General features: G+C 41.6%; 1 protein-coding gene across 1 annotated transcript in view; it reads right to left on the bottom strand.

The window, feature by feature from the left end:
- Positions 1-274: 274 nt before the first annotated feature.
- LOC101742584 (S-adenosylmethionine decarboxylase proenzyme) overlaps positions 275-13,703 on the bottom strand; it is a 49,869-nt gene continuing 36,440 nt past the window's right edge. The window contains exons 3-8 of the mRNA XM_021346500.3: positions 4,154-4,355; positions 1,599-1,695; positions 1,362-1,516; positions 1,187-1,279; positions 953-1,108; positions 275-884 (exon numbers count right to left, since the gene is read on the bottom strand). Of these exons, the coding sequence (XP_021202175.1) occupies positions 747-884; positions 953-1,108; positions 1,187-1,279; positions 1,362-1,516; positions 1,599-1,695; positions 4,154-4,355 (841 nt within the window). The 3' untranslated portion in view covers positions 275-746. The remainder of the gene's footprint in view (positions 885-952; positions 1,109-1,186; positions 1,280-1,361; positions 1,517-1,598; positions 1,696-4,153; positions 4,356-13,703) is intronic.

Here is a 13,703-nt window from a genome sequence, read left to right as displayed (position 1 = left end):
TATTAGAATAGGTAAGATTTTTATTAGTTATTTACTGGCAGATGTTGTGAAGGAAGTTGACATATCTTCGGGAGCGATTTGAAACAATTCTCACAGTCCTCGAATCGCACATATGTATTGCGTAGGCTTACGGTACTTGATATTCATGGGATTTGTGTTAGTACAGGGATATGATAGAAGTACGCAATGTAGTGTACCGCAGTACAGTACAGTGTACAGGTGGTAACAGATATTTTGAATGGGAATCTTTTATTTCGCAATAAAAAACACAGTGTCAACCCTTAATTTTGTTTATTTGATTTTTAAAATCATCGATAATAATTTCGGCCCGCGCTCAGGAGCGGCCTGCGCCGGCGACCCGCCCCGGCCCGCGAGTCTGCGCGCTACACGCCGAGCTCGCCATATACTAAACAACACAACGTTATTGTTATGTACGCTAAGGAAAATTGAAATTCTTCAGTAGAGTCGGGCTCCGGTCACCGAGGCCGGGACAGGGGGGAGCGGGTCGCAGGTCACGCGGGCGGCAGGCACGCGAGGCACGCGGCGCGCAGCACGGCCGCCAGCGCGGCGCGGCGCTTGGGGCGCTGGCGGGGGCGGCGGCGGGGCAGGGCGGCGGGGGGCCACGCGTCCGCCCCGCGCGCCGCCAGCACCGCCGCCAGCGCGCGCCGCCCGCCCTGCGCCGCCCCGCCCCGCGCCGCCCCGCCCCGCGCCGCCGCGCGCACGCCCGCCCCGCCGCCGCGCCGCTCTCAGCTCGGGAACTTGCAGTACAGCGCGTACTGCAGCTCGTACCCAGAGAACCGGCAGTACTGCGCCTCCTGCTCCTCGTACGCGCTCAGCGAGCGGTACTTGCGCAGCTGCCGGTACGCGTCCGCCGCCGGGGAGTCCTGGGGGACACGATCACGTCACGCTTATGGCATCAAGCAACGAACAGAAGCCTCGGAATGGCACTGACCGGCGTGGCGAAGATGGTGAGCACGAACTTGGCGGGGCGGAAGGCGGCCAGCACGCGCGCTATCACCTCGTCGTAGCTGGACACGGGCACGTTGGACTCGAACGACACGTACGAGCAGGCCCTCTCGGGCGTTATGTGGATCGTCATGTAGCAACCCTGTATGGAATGTAAGCAGTCTCAAAACATTACATTTTAAAACAATTGTACACGTTTAAAGTAATGAGTTCAACTTACATCTTTAGCGACCCCGTTCATAGAGTAGCCGCAGGGGTCAAACAGGAAATCGTCTATGACCATTCCTGGTAATATTTTGTCTATGCCAGACTCCTGCAATGAACAATACATTGTTGTGTGAATTCTGAACAACACACAGAATATAATTAATGTATCAGTTAGTAAAGCGGGTTACTTTAGTGGCATACGCAGCATCGTGGGAATGTTCCCGGGTAAATATGTCCATGACCTGAGGATCGAGATCGGACATGAGAATCTCAATGGTCTGGTCGGGCTCCCCGCGTCCCGACTCAGCTTCCTGCTGCTCTTTCTCCACCGCTGCCACTGTACCTGAAAATGCGGTTTCGATTACCAATACAACGTAAAATTCCATTTTACAAAGTAGACAAAATCTTGTTCCGCTTTCACTCACCTTCCAACGGCAGCAGGGTATACAAATACCAACAGTCTTTTTCCGGGCCCATGATATAGGCGCGCCCATCCCCGAAAAATGAATCCAGAAGTTTTACCTGAAAAAGATATTCGATAGAGGGCTACACTAAATGCGTAATGGCGCTGGTTTGCTGTCGTTTAGGTCGTCATTACAAGTATGAGCTGCTGTCCGAGATCCCTTGGAGGTTTCAGCCGCCAAGCGGTCACGTGTTCATGCCTTGAGATGGTACCTACTGCAGTAACAATTAAGTAAGTCGTGAATCCTTTTGCCCATCGACTCGGGAGATTTGATTATTTTATGACAGACAATGTGGTATTTGCAGTTGCTTTATACTGCTTTATATTAAAATACATCGTAAAAAATCATGAAAACACCGATTTCTTTATTCACAAGAGCTGTACTGTCGTACTTAAAGAAAACAATACGGTATTGCGAATAGTTTCATATTACTAGACAGAGTTTACTGAACATCGACCGTTGAAGTTGTCGTAGCCTAAAGGATAAGACGTCCGGTGCATTCGTATCTATCTAGCAATCCACCAGTGTTCGAATCCCGCTGTCAGTACCAATTTTTCTATTGAAATACGATGTACTCAATAAATGTTCACGATTGACTTCCACGATGAAGGAATAAATAACATCGTGTAGTAAAAATCAAACCCGCAAAATTATAATATGCGCAATTACTAATGGTAGGACGTCTTGTGAGTCTGCACGGGTCAGTACAACCACCTGCCTGTTTCTGCCGTGAAGCAGTAATGCTTTTCGGTTTGAGGGGCGGGGTAGCCGTTGTAACTATACTAAGGCCTTAGAACTCATATGTCAAGGTGGGTGACGGCATTTACGTTGTAGATGGAATAAAAACGTGATTCGAAATGTACTCGACAACGCAGATATTGGACGGATACAATGCCATCCACCGCCCGAAAAAACATGGAAATATTATGGAGAAACAATCCTAAAACGAGGGGGTGAGTTTGGGCCGATTGGCTTATGAAAAAGCTTTTGTGAGGGTGGTCGGATTTATTTATTCTCGGCTGAAGACAGTTGCTTGAGTTTGAATATTACCTACGCTTAATTAAATCGATAGAAATCGGCGAGATGAGGATTATTCAATACTCCAGCCAGTCAAGGAATTTTATGTTTTTTTTTACTCTTACCCACCATTAGCAACATCGAGGGGTTATGCTGGGGCTTCAGCGAATGTATAAGTTATTTTTGTACACTTTTTGTTTGATTTGACACTTTTATTTTCACTCGAATGTGTCACCGTTCGTAATCTCGGGTCAACAAGTGATTGTGTAATCATGTCGCACGCACTAACTAACCCGTGTGTGTTCTTTGAATGTTTATGAAAGCAAGCGTAGATTCCGCGAGTTTAATGAGACAGTTCGCGATAAAGGTCATTGTTTCGAACGTCTCATTACTATCATTATATTTATACATACACACACACATACATTTTCCTTATTTTATTCAGCGATAATACCACACTTAAATATATCGTATTCATCTTTGTAGATCGTAATAAGTTCATTGGGTCGTCGAGATATTAAACGAGGCTGCTTGTGATTTGAAAATAGTTAAACTGCCTCTAACCATTTACTGGTTGGTTAGCCTTGTGAGCGCGCGCTTGTTGGTCCCAAATTTGCCTATATATACCACGTTGCAGTAATGCGTTTCGGTTTGAAAGGCGGGCCAGCCATCACCAAAAGCGCTAAATAAATAAAAAACGTGAGGCCACATAATCAAGGCTTGGACTTAGGCTCAAGGCGTTCACTTTGTAATGTCGATGAGCTCTCGCGATAACTGACTTTAGCAATTCCAGGAGCAGAGCCAAATCGTTGCCTACCACTAAGTACTCTCCACAAGCCTCTTTTGAAGAAGGACATGTCATAGCGCTCGGGAAACACTGTGGAGGGGAGCTCATTCCATAGCCGGATGGTACGTGGCAAAAAAGACCTCTGGAATCGCACTGTGGATGAACGCAGCGGTTCCAAATAATCTAGATGAACTCTGCTCCGATGGCGGGAGGTATGAGAGGCTATTCCAGCTACGCCCGGACGGGTAGGTGAGCTTACGGGCTCAACCTGAGAGAATTTGCTAACACTGGCCCTAGCAAGAGCAGCGCTTCGCATAATCTACTACCGAATCGGATTCGCGACCCACTGAGAAGATCCGACGAGAAACTCGGTGGGCATAGTGGCTCGTGTGTGTCTTTCTCGGAGTGACAGTGTCTCGTGTTTTTACTGGTGGTAGGACCTCTTGTGAGTCCGCGCGGGTAGGTACCACCACCCTGCCTATTTCTGCCGTGAAGCAGTAATGCGTTTCGGTTTGAAGGGTGGGGCAACCGTTGTAACTATCCTTGAGACCTTAGAACTTATATCTCAAGGTGGGTGGCGCATTTACGTCGTAGATGTCTATGGGATCCAGTAACCACTTAACACCAGGTGGGCTGTGTGCTCATCCACCCATCTAAGCAATAAAAAAAAGGAAATATAATGCGTTTAATGCGTAGGCCAATGGGTACAGACCTCTGAATCAAAGTTGTCGTGCGGTTTGAGCTGGACTTCGGGACGGGCGAATTCTCTCCTGGAGTAGAACACGTTGTGCACGCACGAATGGCCCGCCACGTCCTGTGCGAGAGCCAGCACAGCGCGGACGCACCGCAGCGGGGTGGTCGTCCCGCATGTCTTCAGTATCCAGCGTCTTCGTGAAACAAACATGCTGCTCTCACTGAAAGCAAAAACAGTTTATTACTTATAGATAGATATACATACAAAATAATGAACTGGTTTTTTTTCTCCTATTTATTCGCTAGTAGCCTATGAGACTATTCCAGCTACGCTCGAATGGGTAGATGAGCTCACTGGCTCAACCTGAGAGAATTTGTTAACACGAGCCCTTCTAAACGAGTTCATTCTAAGGCAGCTAGACATCCGAAAAAGGCTCTCTTCCATCTGCCGGGAACGTGTTATGAGCTTCTTCGGACACATCAAGCGGTCTCCCAGACATGAATTAGAGAAGCTCATAATTACGGGTCGCATAGAGGGAAAGCGCGCCGTGGGCAGAACACCAGCCAAATGGTCAGAAACCTTTATTGTGCTATGTCCGATACGCACTCGGTTCCCATATGACTGTCGAAGACAATCTTCACATAACATACCGTCTTAGGATATAAATTTTGCAAAATCTACTTAGAAAAACACTTAAATGGTAATTAGACTTGTCGTACGTAGACAGTAGATCTCACATAATCATGGCTGATTTGGTACTCAATTACAAATACGATGTGGTATGGTAAATACATGAGGGCTCTCAGGAATTATTTGTGATGACCCAATCTTTTTTACCGTCCCAATTAACGCCATAAACCCCTACTAAGCGGGACCACGCTTATCCACAGTGCGTCTCAAAAAATCCTTGCCACGCACCATTCAGCTCTTTGATCAGATTCCCTCTAGGTTGTTTCATACGATTAACAAGAATCATCTAAGCAGTTTAGCTGTACATCTGGTACGTCTAAATATCCCAGTTCCTCGAGCTTATGTTGCTACTACTTCAACCACGCGGAGTAAAACTTAACTTTTTCCCCTCAACTCCGATAGCGGGGTTGGTACCAATAAGGAAGATGACGTCACATTGTAATAGACAGTGCAATATAAGCAATCACTAGTGACGCGACTGCATTAAATTTTATTGTAATAATAAACGTGCTATTTCCCGTTTGAGTAGAACAAGATAATAAATAGTATCTTCATATTTGTTAATAATTTTATTTTAAGTAACATTATCGCACTGCCCCTGATAAAACAGGGCGTCAAAGGTCAATTCTTATTGGCTCCAGGATACAGACGAAATAGGGACGGTAAAAAATAATATTGAATACGTATGTACTGTTGCGACATTTACAATGACCTGTTTATGAGAAGTTTATCTTCTATCTTCTATATACATAAAAATGAATTGCTGTTCGTTAGTCTCGCTAAAACTCGAGAACGGCTGGACCGATTTGGCTAGTTTTCGTCTTGAATTATTTGTGGAAGTCCAGAGAAGGTTTAAAAGGTAGATAAATATGAAAAAAGTTCGGAATTAAATAAAAATTACAATTTTGTTTTTCCTTTGATTTGTACCCCGTCGAACATATTCCTTTTGTTTGTTTTAAGTTTATTTTATACAAAAGTTTGGGTCTTTTATTTATCGATTGAGGCACTACGAAGTCTGCCGGGTCAGCTAGTTTGGAATAAATAATGAACGGGCTTTTAAACGCGAATTGGTATCGCGTTAATCTTTGTTGTAAGTGAACATTGTTTAATTATTATAATTATGTAGTGCTTCCCGACATCGCCGCATCATACCCAACGTAGGATGCGTAACATTAGAGATATCTCGTGAACACGAAAAGTTTTTGTTGTCTTTATATCAATAAATTTTTTTAATTAGTCAAAGTCCAGATCTTTTTTTTTTTTTGCTTGGCCCCAGTATTTTTATCTAAGAACCGGTTCGGAGCGTATGATAATTTTTTTTTTTAAATTACGTACATATTTTAGTTCATTAGATTTACGCGGTTCGTTGCGTTTTTCATTAAGAATTTTCCAATATTTTTTTTATTGCTTAGATGGGTGGACGAGCTCACCGCCCACCTGGTGTTAAGTGGTTACTGGAGCCCATCGACATCTAAAACGTTAATGCGCCGCCCACCCTGAGATATAAGTTCCAAGGTCTCAGTATAATTAGTTACAACGGCTGCACCGCCCTTCAAACCGAAACGCATTACTACTTCACGGCAGAAATAAGCGGGGTGATGGTACCTACCCGTGCGGTCTCACAAGAGGTCCTACCACCAGTAAGATAATTTTTTTTAGCTTTATCCTGACAAATTATATATTATACACACTAGTAATCTTTTCGCGTTTTTAGCAAGGGCACTTTGTACACGTAATACGCAGGCATCCAGTCCTTGATTTGAGAACGAAAACTAGTCCGGTACTTATTCGAAGTACTTATTTGGACGCGATCGGCAGAGCCGGTTCTAGCACGCAGAAGGCCCCAACAAAACTGACTGGCGACGCCTAATAATTTCATTGTAGATTTTAAAATTCAAAAACACTTAATTGTGTTTGAACTATTAATCATAACTAGAGGTCCCGCAGTAGTCGAAATTCGACTATAATTAATTGGAATTGTAAGTTTGTACACTATTATGATTGTATTTTATACTTCTATAATAAACTATGAAAAATAATAACATAGACAAACAATATTTAATCTATTCTCAATTTGACAACAGACGTCAAGAACAAAACTATACTGAGACCTTAGAACTTATATCTCAAGGTGGGTGGCGCATTTACGTCGTAGATGTCTATGGGCTCCAGTAACCACTTAACACCAGGTGGGCTGTGAGCTCGTCCACTCATCTAAGTAATAAAAAAAAAAAAAAGAACAAAAGTTTGACAATAAATAGTATGCATGCGTGTGTGCGTCAAATACATAATATGTAGTGTGTGTAATGTTTTCTTTATTGATTTAATGTATCTTTTATGCATTATTTAAAAAAAATTATTAGCATTGTGCACTTCTTCTCTATATTCTCTATAAGTGTGGAAAATTTCATACTCCTCCGTCCGCGCTATTTTCGTAAAAAGGGATACAAAGTTTTTGCTTCACGTATTAATATATAGATTCGTATGTATTTCGTTTCATTGACGCAAGTTGTTTTTTTTTAACCCTATTAACTGGGTGCTTTCCGCGGACTGGTAGGCGAACTAACGGGCTCAATCTGAGAGAATTTCCTAGCACTAACCCTAAGAAGAGCAGTGCTAAGAAGAGAAGAACACTGAGAAGATCCGGCGAGAAAGTCAGTTGGTTAATACTTATATTATTACTAGCTGACACGGCAAACTTCGTAGTGCCTCAATCGATAAATAAAAGACCTAACCTTTTGTATAAAATAAACTTAAAACAAACACAAAAGGAATCCGCCCGACATCAAAGAAAAAACAAAATTGTTATTTTTATTTAATTCCGAGCATTTTCATATATTTATCTACCTTTTAAACCTTCTCTGGACTTCGGTCCAGCCGCCTAGCCGTTCTTGAGTTTTAGCGAGACTAACGAAGAGCAATTAATTTTTATGTATATAGATTTAAATGTTAATTCTACGCTAAATCACACATCGCTTAACATATTTCAAGTATATTATACACTTATTTACAATTTTATAATACCTTTAAAGACTAAGTTTACAATAAGCGATATGAGCGATATTCGACCACGCACGGGTACCACCTCCCTGCTATTTTATGGTACTGAGCAGCTATGGTTGGAGTTGGAAGAAGGCTTGGGACAGCTGTAATGTTACACACACATTTGGTATTAAGCCTCGTCTCAAGATCGGTGACGGCACTCGCTTGTCTATGGGTTTTAGTAACCAGTTAACACCAGTTGGAGGACGACCTCGTGCAGCCATCTATGAATTAAAAAAGGAAGGTTTTTTTTTTCACTTTTTGGGACGAAGTTCCTTATGGGACGGTGCGGAGGGGTACCCTAACCGGGAAAAAACGTCCGTAACGTAAGGTTTTTATTAACTTTGTAATAACGTACAAAAAATAACATATTTTTTTATCATTCATTGACCACGATCTCAGAGCGTTCGTTTGCGCAATACACTAACTCTTATGCAAACAACCGTGAATGAAGTGTACCACAATAAGTTCGCACGTTACCGAATGACCGTGGGTTGTTGCGAAACCTCCAGTTTTCTTTTCTTTATACCTCGAATAGAACTTAAAATTAATAATTTTATAATAAGGATTTTCTAAATTTCCTGTCCGGTGTCCCACGACACCACACGTCTTTTTTTTATTAGAAATGCATAAGAATTTGATTAATAGGCCAAATCAAATAAAAGCCTGAATTCGTTAATTCGCCGTTCCATCCATATGACCTTCTCATTCTAAGGTCATCGCTACATTACTTTCTATATTCCAATACTTCAGATCGAGGTTACTTGCAGAATTTTTGTCACTTTTATTATAAATTAAGCACGCCCAGAAACTGGATGGATTCTCGTGTTTCCTGCTGCTAAAAATTTCGTAAGTTAGTTTTATTGCTTTTTCTATGGCACGTAATGTAACACGATTGAAATCAGCTGACGCGCGATGCCAGTGACCTTGCGCGGCGCACAAGATTATGGTCCCGTTTGAAGAATGGATTCTGTGGGGCGAATCAATATTAATATTGTTTTGTTTAATTTGATTATTATTACTTTCCGAAAGGTATACGGTTTTACAATATAAAACTGGGACTTCGACCTTAGATCCGAGTTTCAAGGTTTAGGCCGGCAAGTAGCGTCTACGTTGTCTACAAATTCTGGTAATATGGTAAATATGTAGTAAAATGACCACGAAAACTGTAAAGTATACGAAACGTCCGAAATAAAATACATATAACGTCATTAATAATCGCGAGATTCAACTTTAAAAGTAGTTTTAATTAGGTAATTATATTTTCATTATAATTTCGATTTTGAGAGCCCTTTCCTAAAACCGTAAAACCGTTTTGAACTGAAATTAGCATATATATGTCGGAAATGGTCATTCATTTGTACCGGTCATCGTTCTCGTCGAACCCGTCGCTTGCGACGAAGGGCTCGACGAGTAAATTAACCCTCAGACACGGCCCACTGAGTTTCTCGCCGGATCTTCTCAGTGGGTCGCGCGATCCGGTGGTAGATTCTGCGAAGCACGGCTCTTGCTAGGGTTCGCGTTAGCAACGTCGTCAGGTTTGAGCCCCGTGAGCTCACCTACTTATTAAGGTTACCCTGGAATAGCCTCTCAATCAAGGCTACCAGCTTAGGTAGGAAAAAAAATAATTTCTTTAGTAGCTAAACGAAACGCAGCACGATTCCCGAGAGATGGCAGCACGATCGCGGTATCGTCGGAACTCGGCTAGCTTCATGCTACGACAGAGCCTAGCCGATGGAGGCGCGTAGACGCCATCACACTTACCAACCAGCCTTCTTTCTTGAAGAGCGGGGCCTCCGTCCTAAGAACTATCATCTGTTACGTCTGCTAAGCTCGACCACTCTATTCGCCTCTACGGATATCTGACGATGGTGTTAATAATTGTGGCTTCTCCGACATATATAAATAAACGTGATAATGAGATAATATCATATCGTGGAGTTATTTCCATGAACGCCGAGAGTTACGAATGGAGATTCAATAATTTTACTTTATCTTGACCATCAGGTACCAAGATAACGACCGAACTCTTCTAACGAAGATCAAGAGTTGGATTGACCTACTCAAATATCAAAGCTTTTGTCGTTTTCCTCTTAGTTATAATAGCTTAGTCTGTACTATTATCCGAACTACACCTAACCAATACAGCATAAGGTCGCCAGTTAAAAAATAACAGACACCATTTGCAGATCTTTACAGACCATGCATAATGAAGTATGTTCACAAAAAGATTACAGTCCACCTGATGGTGTTTTTTTTATTGCTTAGATGGGTGGATGAGCTCACAGCCCACCTGGTGTTAAGTGGTTACTGAAGCCCATGCGCCACCCAACTTGAGATATAAGTTCTAAGGTCTCGGTATAGTTGCAATGGCTGCCCTACCTTTCAAACCGAAACGCATTACTGCTTCACGGCAGAAATAGGCAGGGCGGTGGTACCTACCCGCTCGGACTCACAAGGTGTGGTTAATTTAGCCAATGGATGCCAGCAATGCCAGGGGCAGAGCCAACCAACTGCCTACCGTTAGTACTCTCCATTCTAATACATAAGCTCCACTCTAACACTTTGCTGTCGTAATTTCGGTAGTCCGAATATGAAATTAATTATTCATTATATTTTTTATTTTTATTTCATTGATTATGATATGAGTGTACGAAAATTGGAGCAAAAACGATAAAATATTCTAATCAGTTAATTGTTAATGACAAGTTACAAAGTGTGATATCATTTACCACCAACTTTTACTATAAATACACTCGCAGCTCCGCATTTCGAAACCGCAATGGTGTCTTTATGTACACTTTTGTACATTTATTTATTTATACTTTATGAACAAAACAAAAGTTGTACACAGGCGGACTTAATGCCATGGGCATTCTCTTCCAGTCGACCATAGAGGGTGGTACAGAGATAATGCAAGGTAGGTGCCAGATTAACAAAAGAATAACAAACAACAACAAAAAACAAAAGAACAAAATCAAAACAAAAATCTTCCTTAAAGTAACATCTCATAATTATAGAATACACATAATGTTAAAATAGGTACTTACATAGATTACATTTTAATAAATTTTTTGTTCTCAAATACCTCACAATAAACTGCCTTTTTTTTTTTTTTTAAATCGTTATATTTTTATTACAAGTCGTCATTGAAGTTGTACTAATAAGGCGTCGATAAACGTTGAAAATCTCGATAAACTTTCAGCTTTGAAAGCGACGAAGACAACAGACAACCCAAAAGTTTGAACATCGGTAATAATAATAATTTTAATAAATAACTGCTTTGATAATACAAAAGGGAATTTCGTAACTACCATGTTTGATGCAGTGAAAATTTCATGTCACCTAACGATAATCTTATCTGGTTTTCCAAATTTGTTTTTTTTTTAGATTCACCCCTTCACATATCAAGGATTCAAGATTTTTACAATTTCAGTAGCAGCAGAATTCTGGTAACCAAAGCGTGAATGTTATTTTATGCGAGTAGCCTTTTTGAATCGGAGCGCATAACTGCTTAGTGGCAGAATCCAACTTTTTTTATGATTGAGGGATTACTGGTGGCCCGGAGGCCTTTCCAGTTTCACCAGCACAGGTGGGCGAGCAAGGGCTCAGCCATGAGGTGGGACTTGCTAACAGCTACCCGAGCGCCTCCAAAGGAGATCTAACAAACTCAAGAGTAACTGCTTCGCGAATGAATCTACAACCGGATCGGAATCGCGGCCAACTGGGAGAACCCTCCACGGTGTTTTCCGAGCGCTATGACATGTCCCTTTTCAAACGAGGCCTACGGAGAGTACTTAACGGTAGGCAGCGGCTTGGCTTTGCCCCTGGCATTGCTGACGGTGACCACTTACCATCAGGTGGGCCATATGCTCATCTGCCTACAAAGGCAATAAAAAAAAGATCCGGCGAGAAACTTAGCGGGCTGATATTTAGGTTAAGTAGCACGTCGAACTCTTTATCGAGTTCAAGAGTACGGTTACCGGAGTCCTTGAGCCTGCTCCTAGTGTTAGAACTAAAGACGTCTAATGCAACGGTTATTGGATCTGATGGATCCGCAAGGACCTGTAAGAATCAAGCTGAATGAAGCCATATTATGTAGCGGACAAGAGCTATATAGTCTTTCACATTTCATCTCCTACAGGTGAGCCGGAACGTCACGGCTAACCTTCACGGCTGCGTCGCGTCGTCACCGCTCGACCGACGCGGTCCCACTAGATCGCACCGGACGCGACGCCGCGACGCTGTCGTCACGCTGTCAGTGTAAACAATTCATATTTTCTGATAACCAGAGCCGTATATTTTTTCATGATAAAACCGATTTTCTTCCGATAAAAATGATACTTCCGACCGTCGTTCCAATTTCAAGAATTACTTCCGGTGACTTGTCAGTTACTCAAACATTTATTTGTCGGTGTGCTTATGCTTAATTTGTATGAAGTTGGAGTAGCGAGAGAATTCCCAACTCGAAATTAGAGTTAACTTTTACGCGATCGAGAAGTCAAAAAATTCGCACCAAGCACACTGGTGACACGACTCGCTCTTTTCGATTTACAAATGATAATACGCATTTGTCATAAAAATAAAGTACGATCAGTTTTGCGATTGACACCAAATTGGACCCCAACCCGGAGGTAAGACGGAGCTCGGAGACATCACAACGCAAACGTAACTCGCAACAAGAGTATTATCGGATATAATGGCGCAGTGTCGCAGAGTTGTTGAAACGGCACGGACGTAAATATGCTTCAGGGTTATACCTTATTCACGAAATTCAATAAAAACAAAAATAATTAGGTAGGTATATCAGCTTATTGCTTTGTGAGAAATACAGAGAGGACGTTCTCCGTACTTTTAGAGTCCTCTGCTAACACTTATGGTTTCTATTCGAACACCGGTGCATCGCTCAACACGAGTGCACCGGACGTCTTATCCACGACAACTGTCCACCGTAAGGCACCGGTGATCTATATGCAGTCAAAAGGTTAACTGATTTTAATGATACTGTTTTTAAATGAAAGCTTATGTTTCTGATCTATACTTAATATTATAAAGAGGAAAGATTTGTTTGTTTGTTTGTTTTGAATAGGCTCCGAAACTACTGGACCGATTTGAAAAATTCTTTTTCCATTAGAAGCCGACATTGTCCCTGATGAACATAGGCTACTTCTTTTAAAAAAAAAAAAATATTTTATTTTTTTGGCTTCATGTGTGTTTTAATGTTTCCGAAGCGAAGCGAGGGCGGGTCGCTAGTCTAAGATAATTTAATTTTATTAATATTTGACCACTACTTTTTGAGCTACCCTCAATAACGCATATTTAATTTGACTTCAACACTCTATTGATTATATTCTCGTTTGACTTTTTTGAAGTTTGTTTTCTTTTTCGCTAAAATGTTGTATTATTACTGTTACTCGTGGAAAGTACGAATGTTTCCGTAGGTTTTAAATTGAAACTTTGTCCATTACGTAACGATATGTTGGTTCAGCTCGTCCAAAGAGGCAATTGAAAATAGCGTCTATAAAAATGCATTAAAAAAAAATACGTTCCAAACAGTGTGGATATAATCGTAGAAAATCAATTCTGTATAGAAATTTTAACAATGTTGACTCAGATTTAGAGATAACCTATCGGAGTGTGTTATCGGTTTTGAAAACTCACAACACTATATAATAATATAAATTCTAGTATGTTTGAACGCCTGGAGCATTTAGATGAATGAATTTTGAGATTAGAAGAGTTGATAAGAGGTCATTTATATTTCATCATATATGTGATGTGATTCATAACGTAATCTATAAAAGCTCGTTACATTTGTTCCGTATGAAAATAGCGT

This window comes from Bombyx mori, chromosome 3, assembly GCF_030269925.1.
Source record: "Bombyx mori chromosome 3, ASM3026992v2".
NCBI classification, from domain to species: domain Eukaryota; kingdom Metazoa; phylum Arthropoda; class Insecta; order Lepidoptera; family Bombycidae; genus Bombyx; species Bombyx mori.
This window is presented reverse-complemented; position numbering and strand designations above follow the sequence as displayed.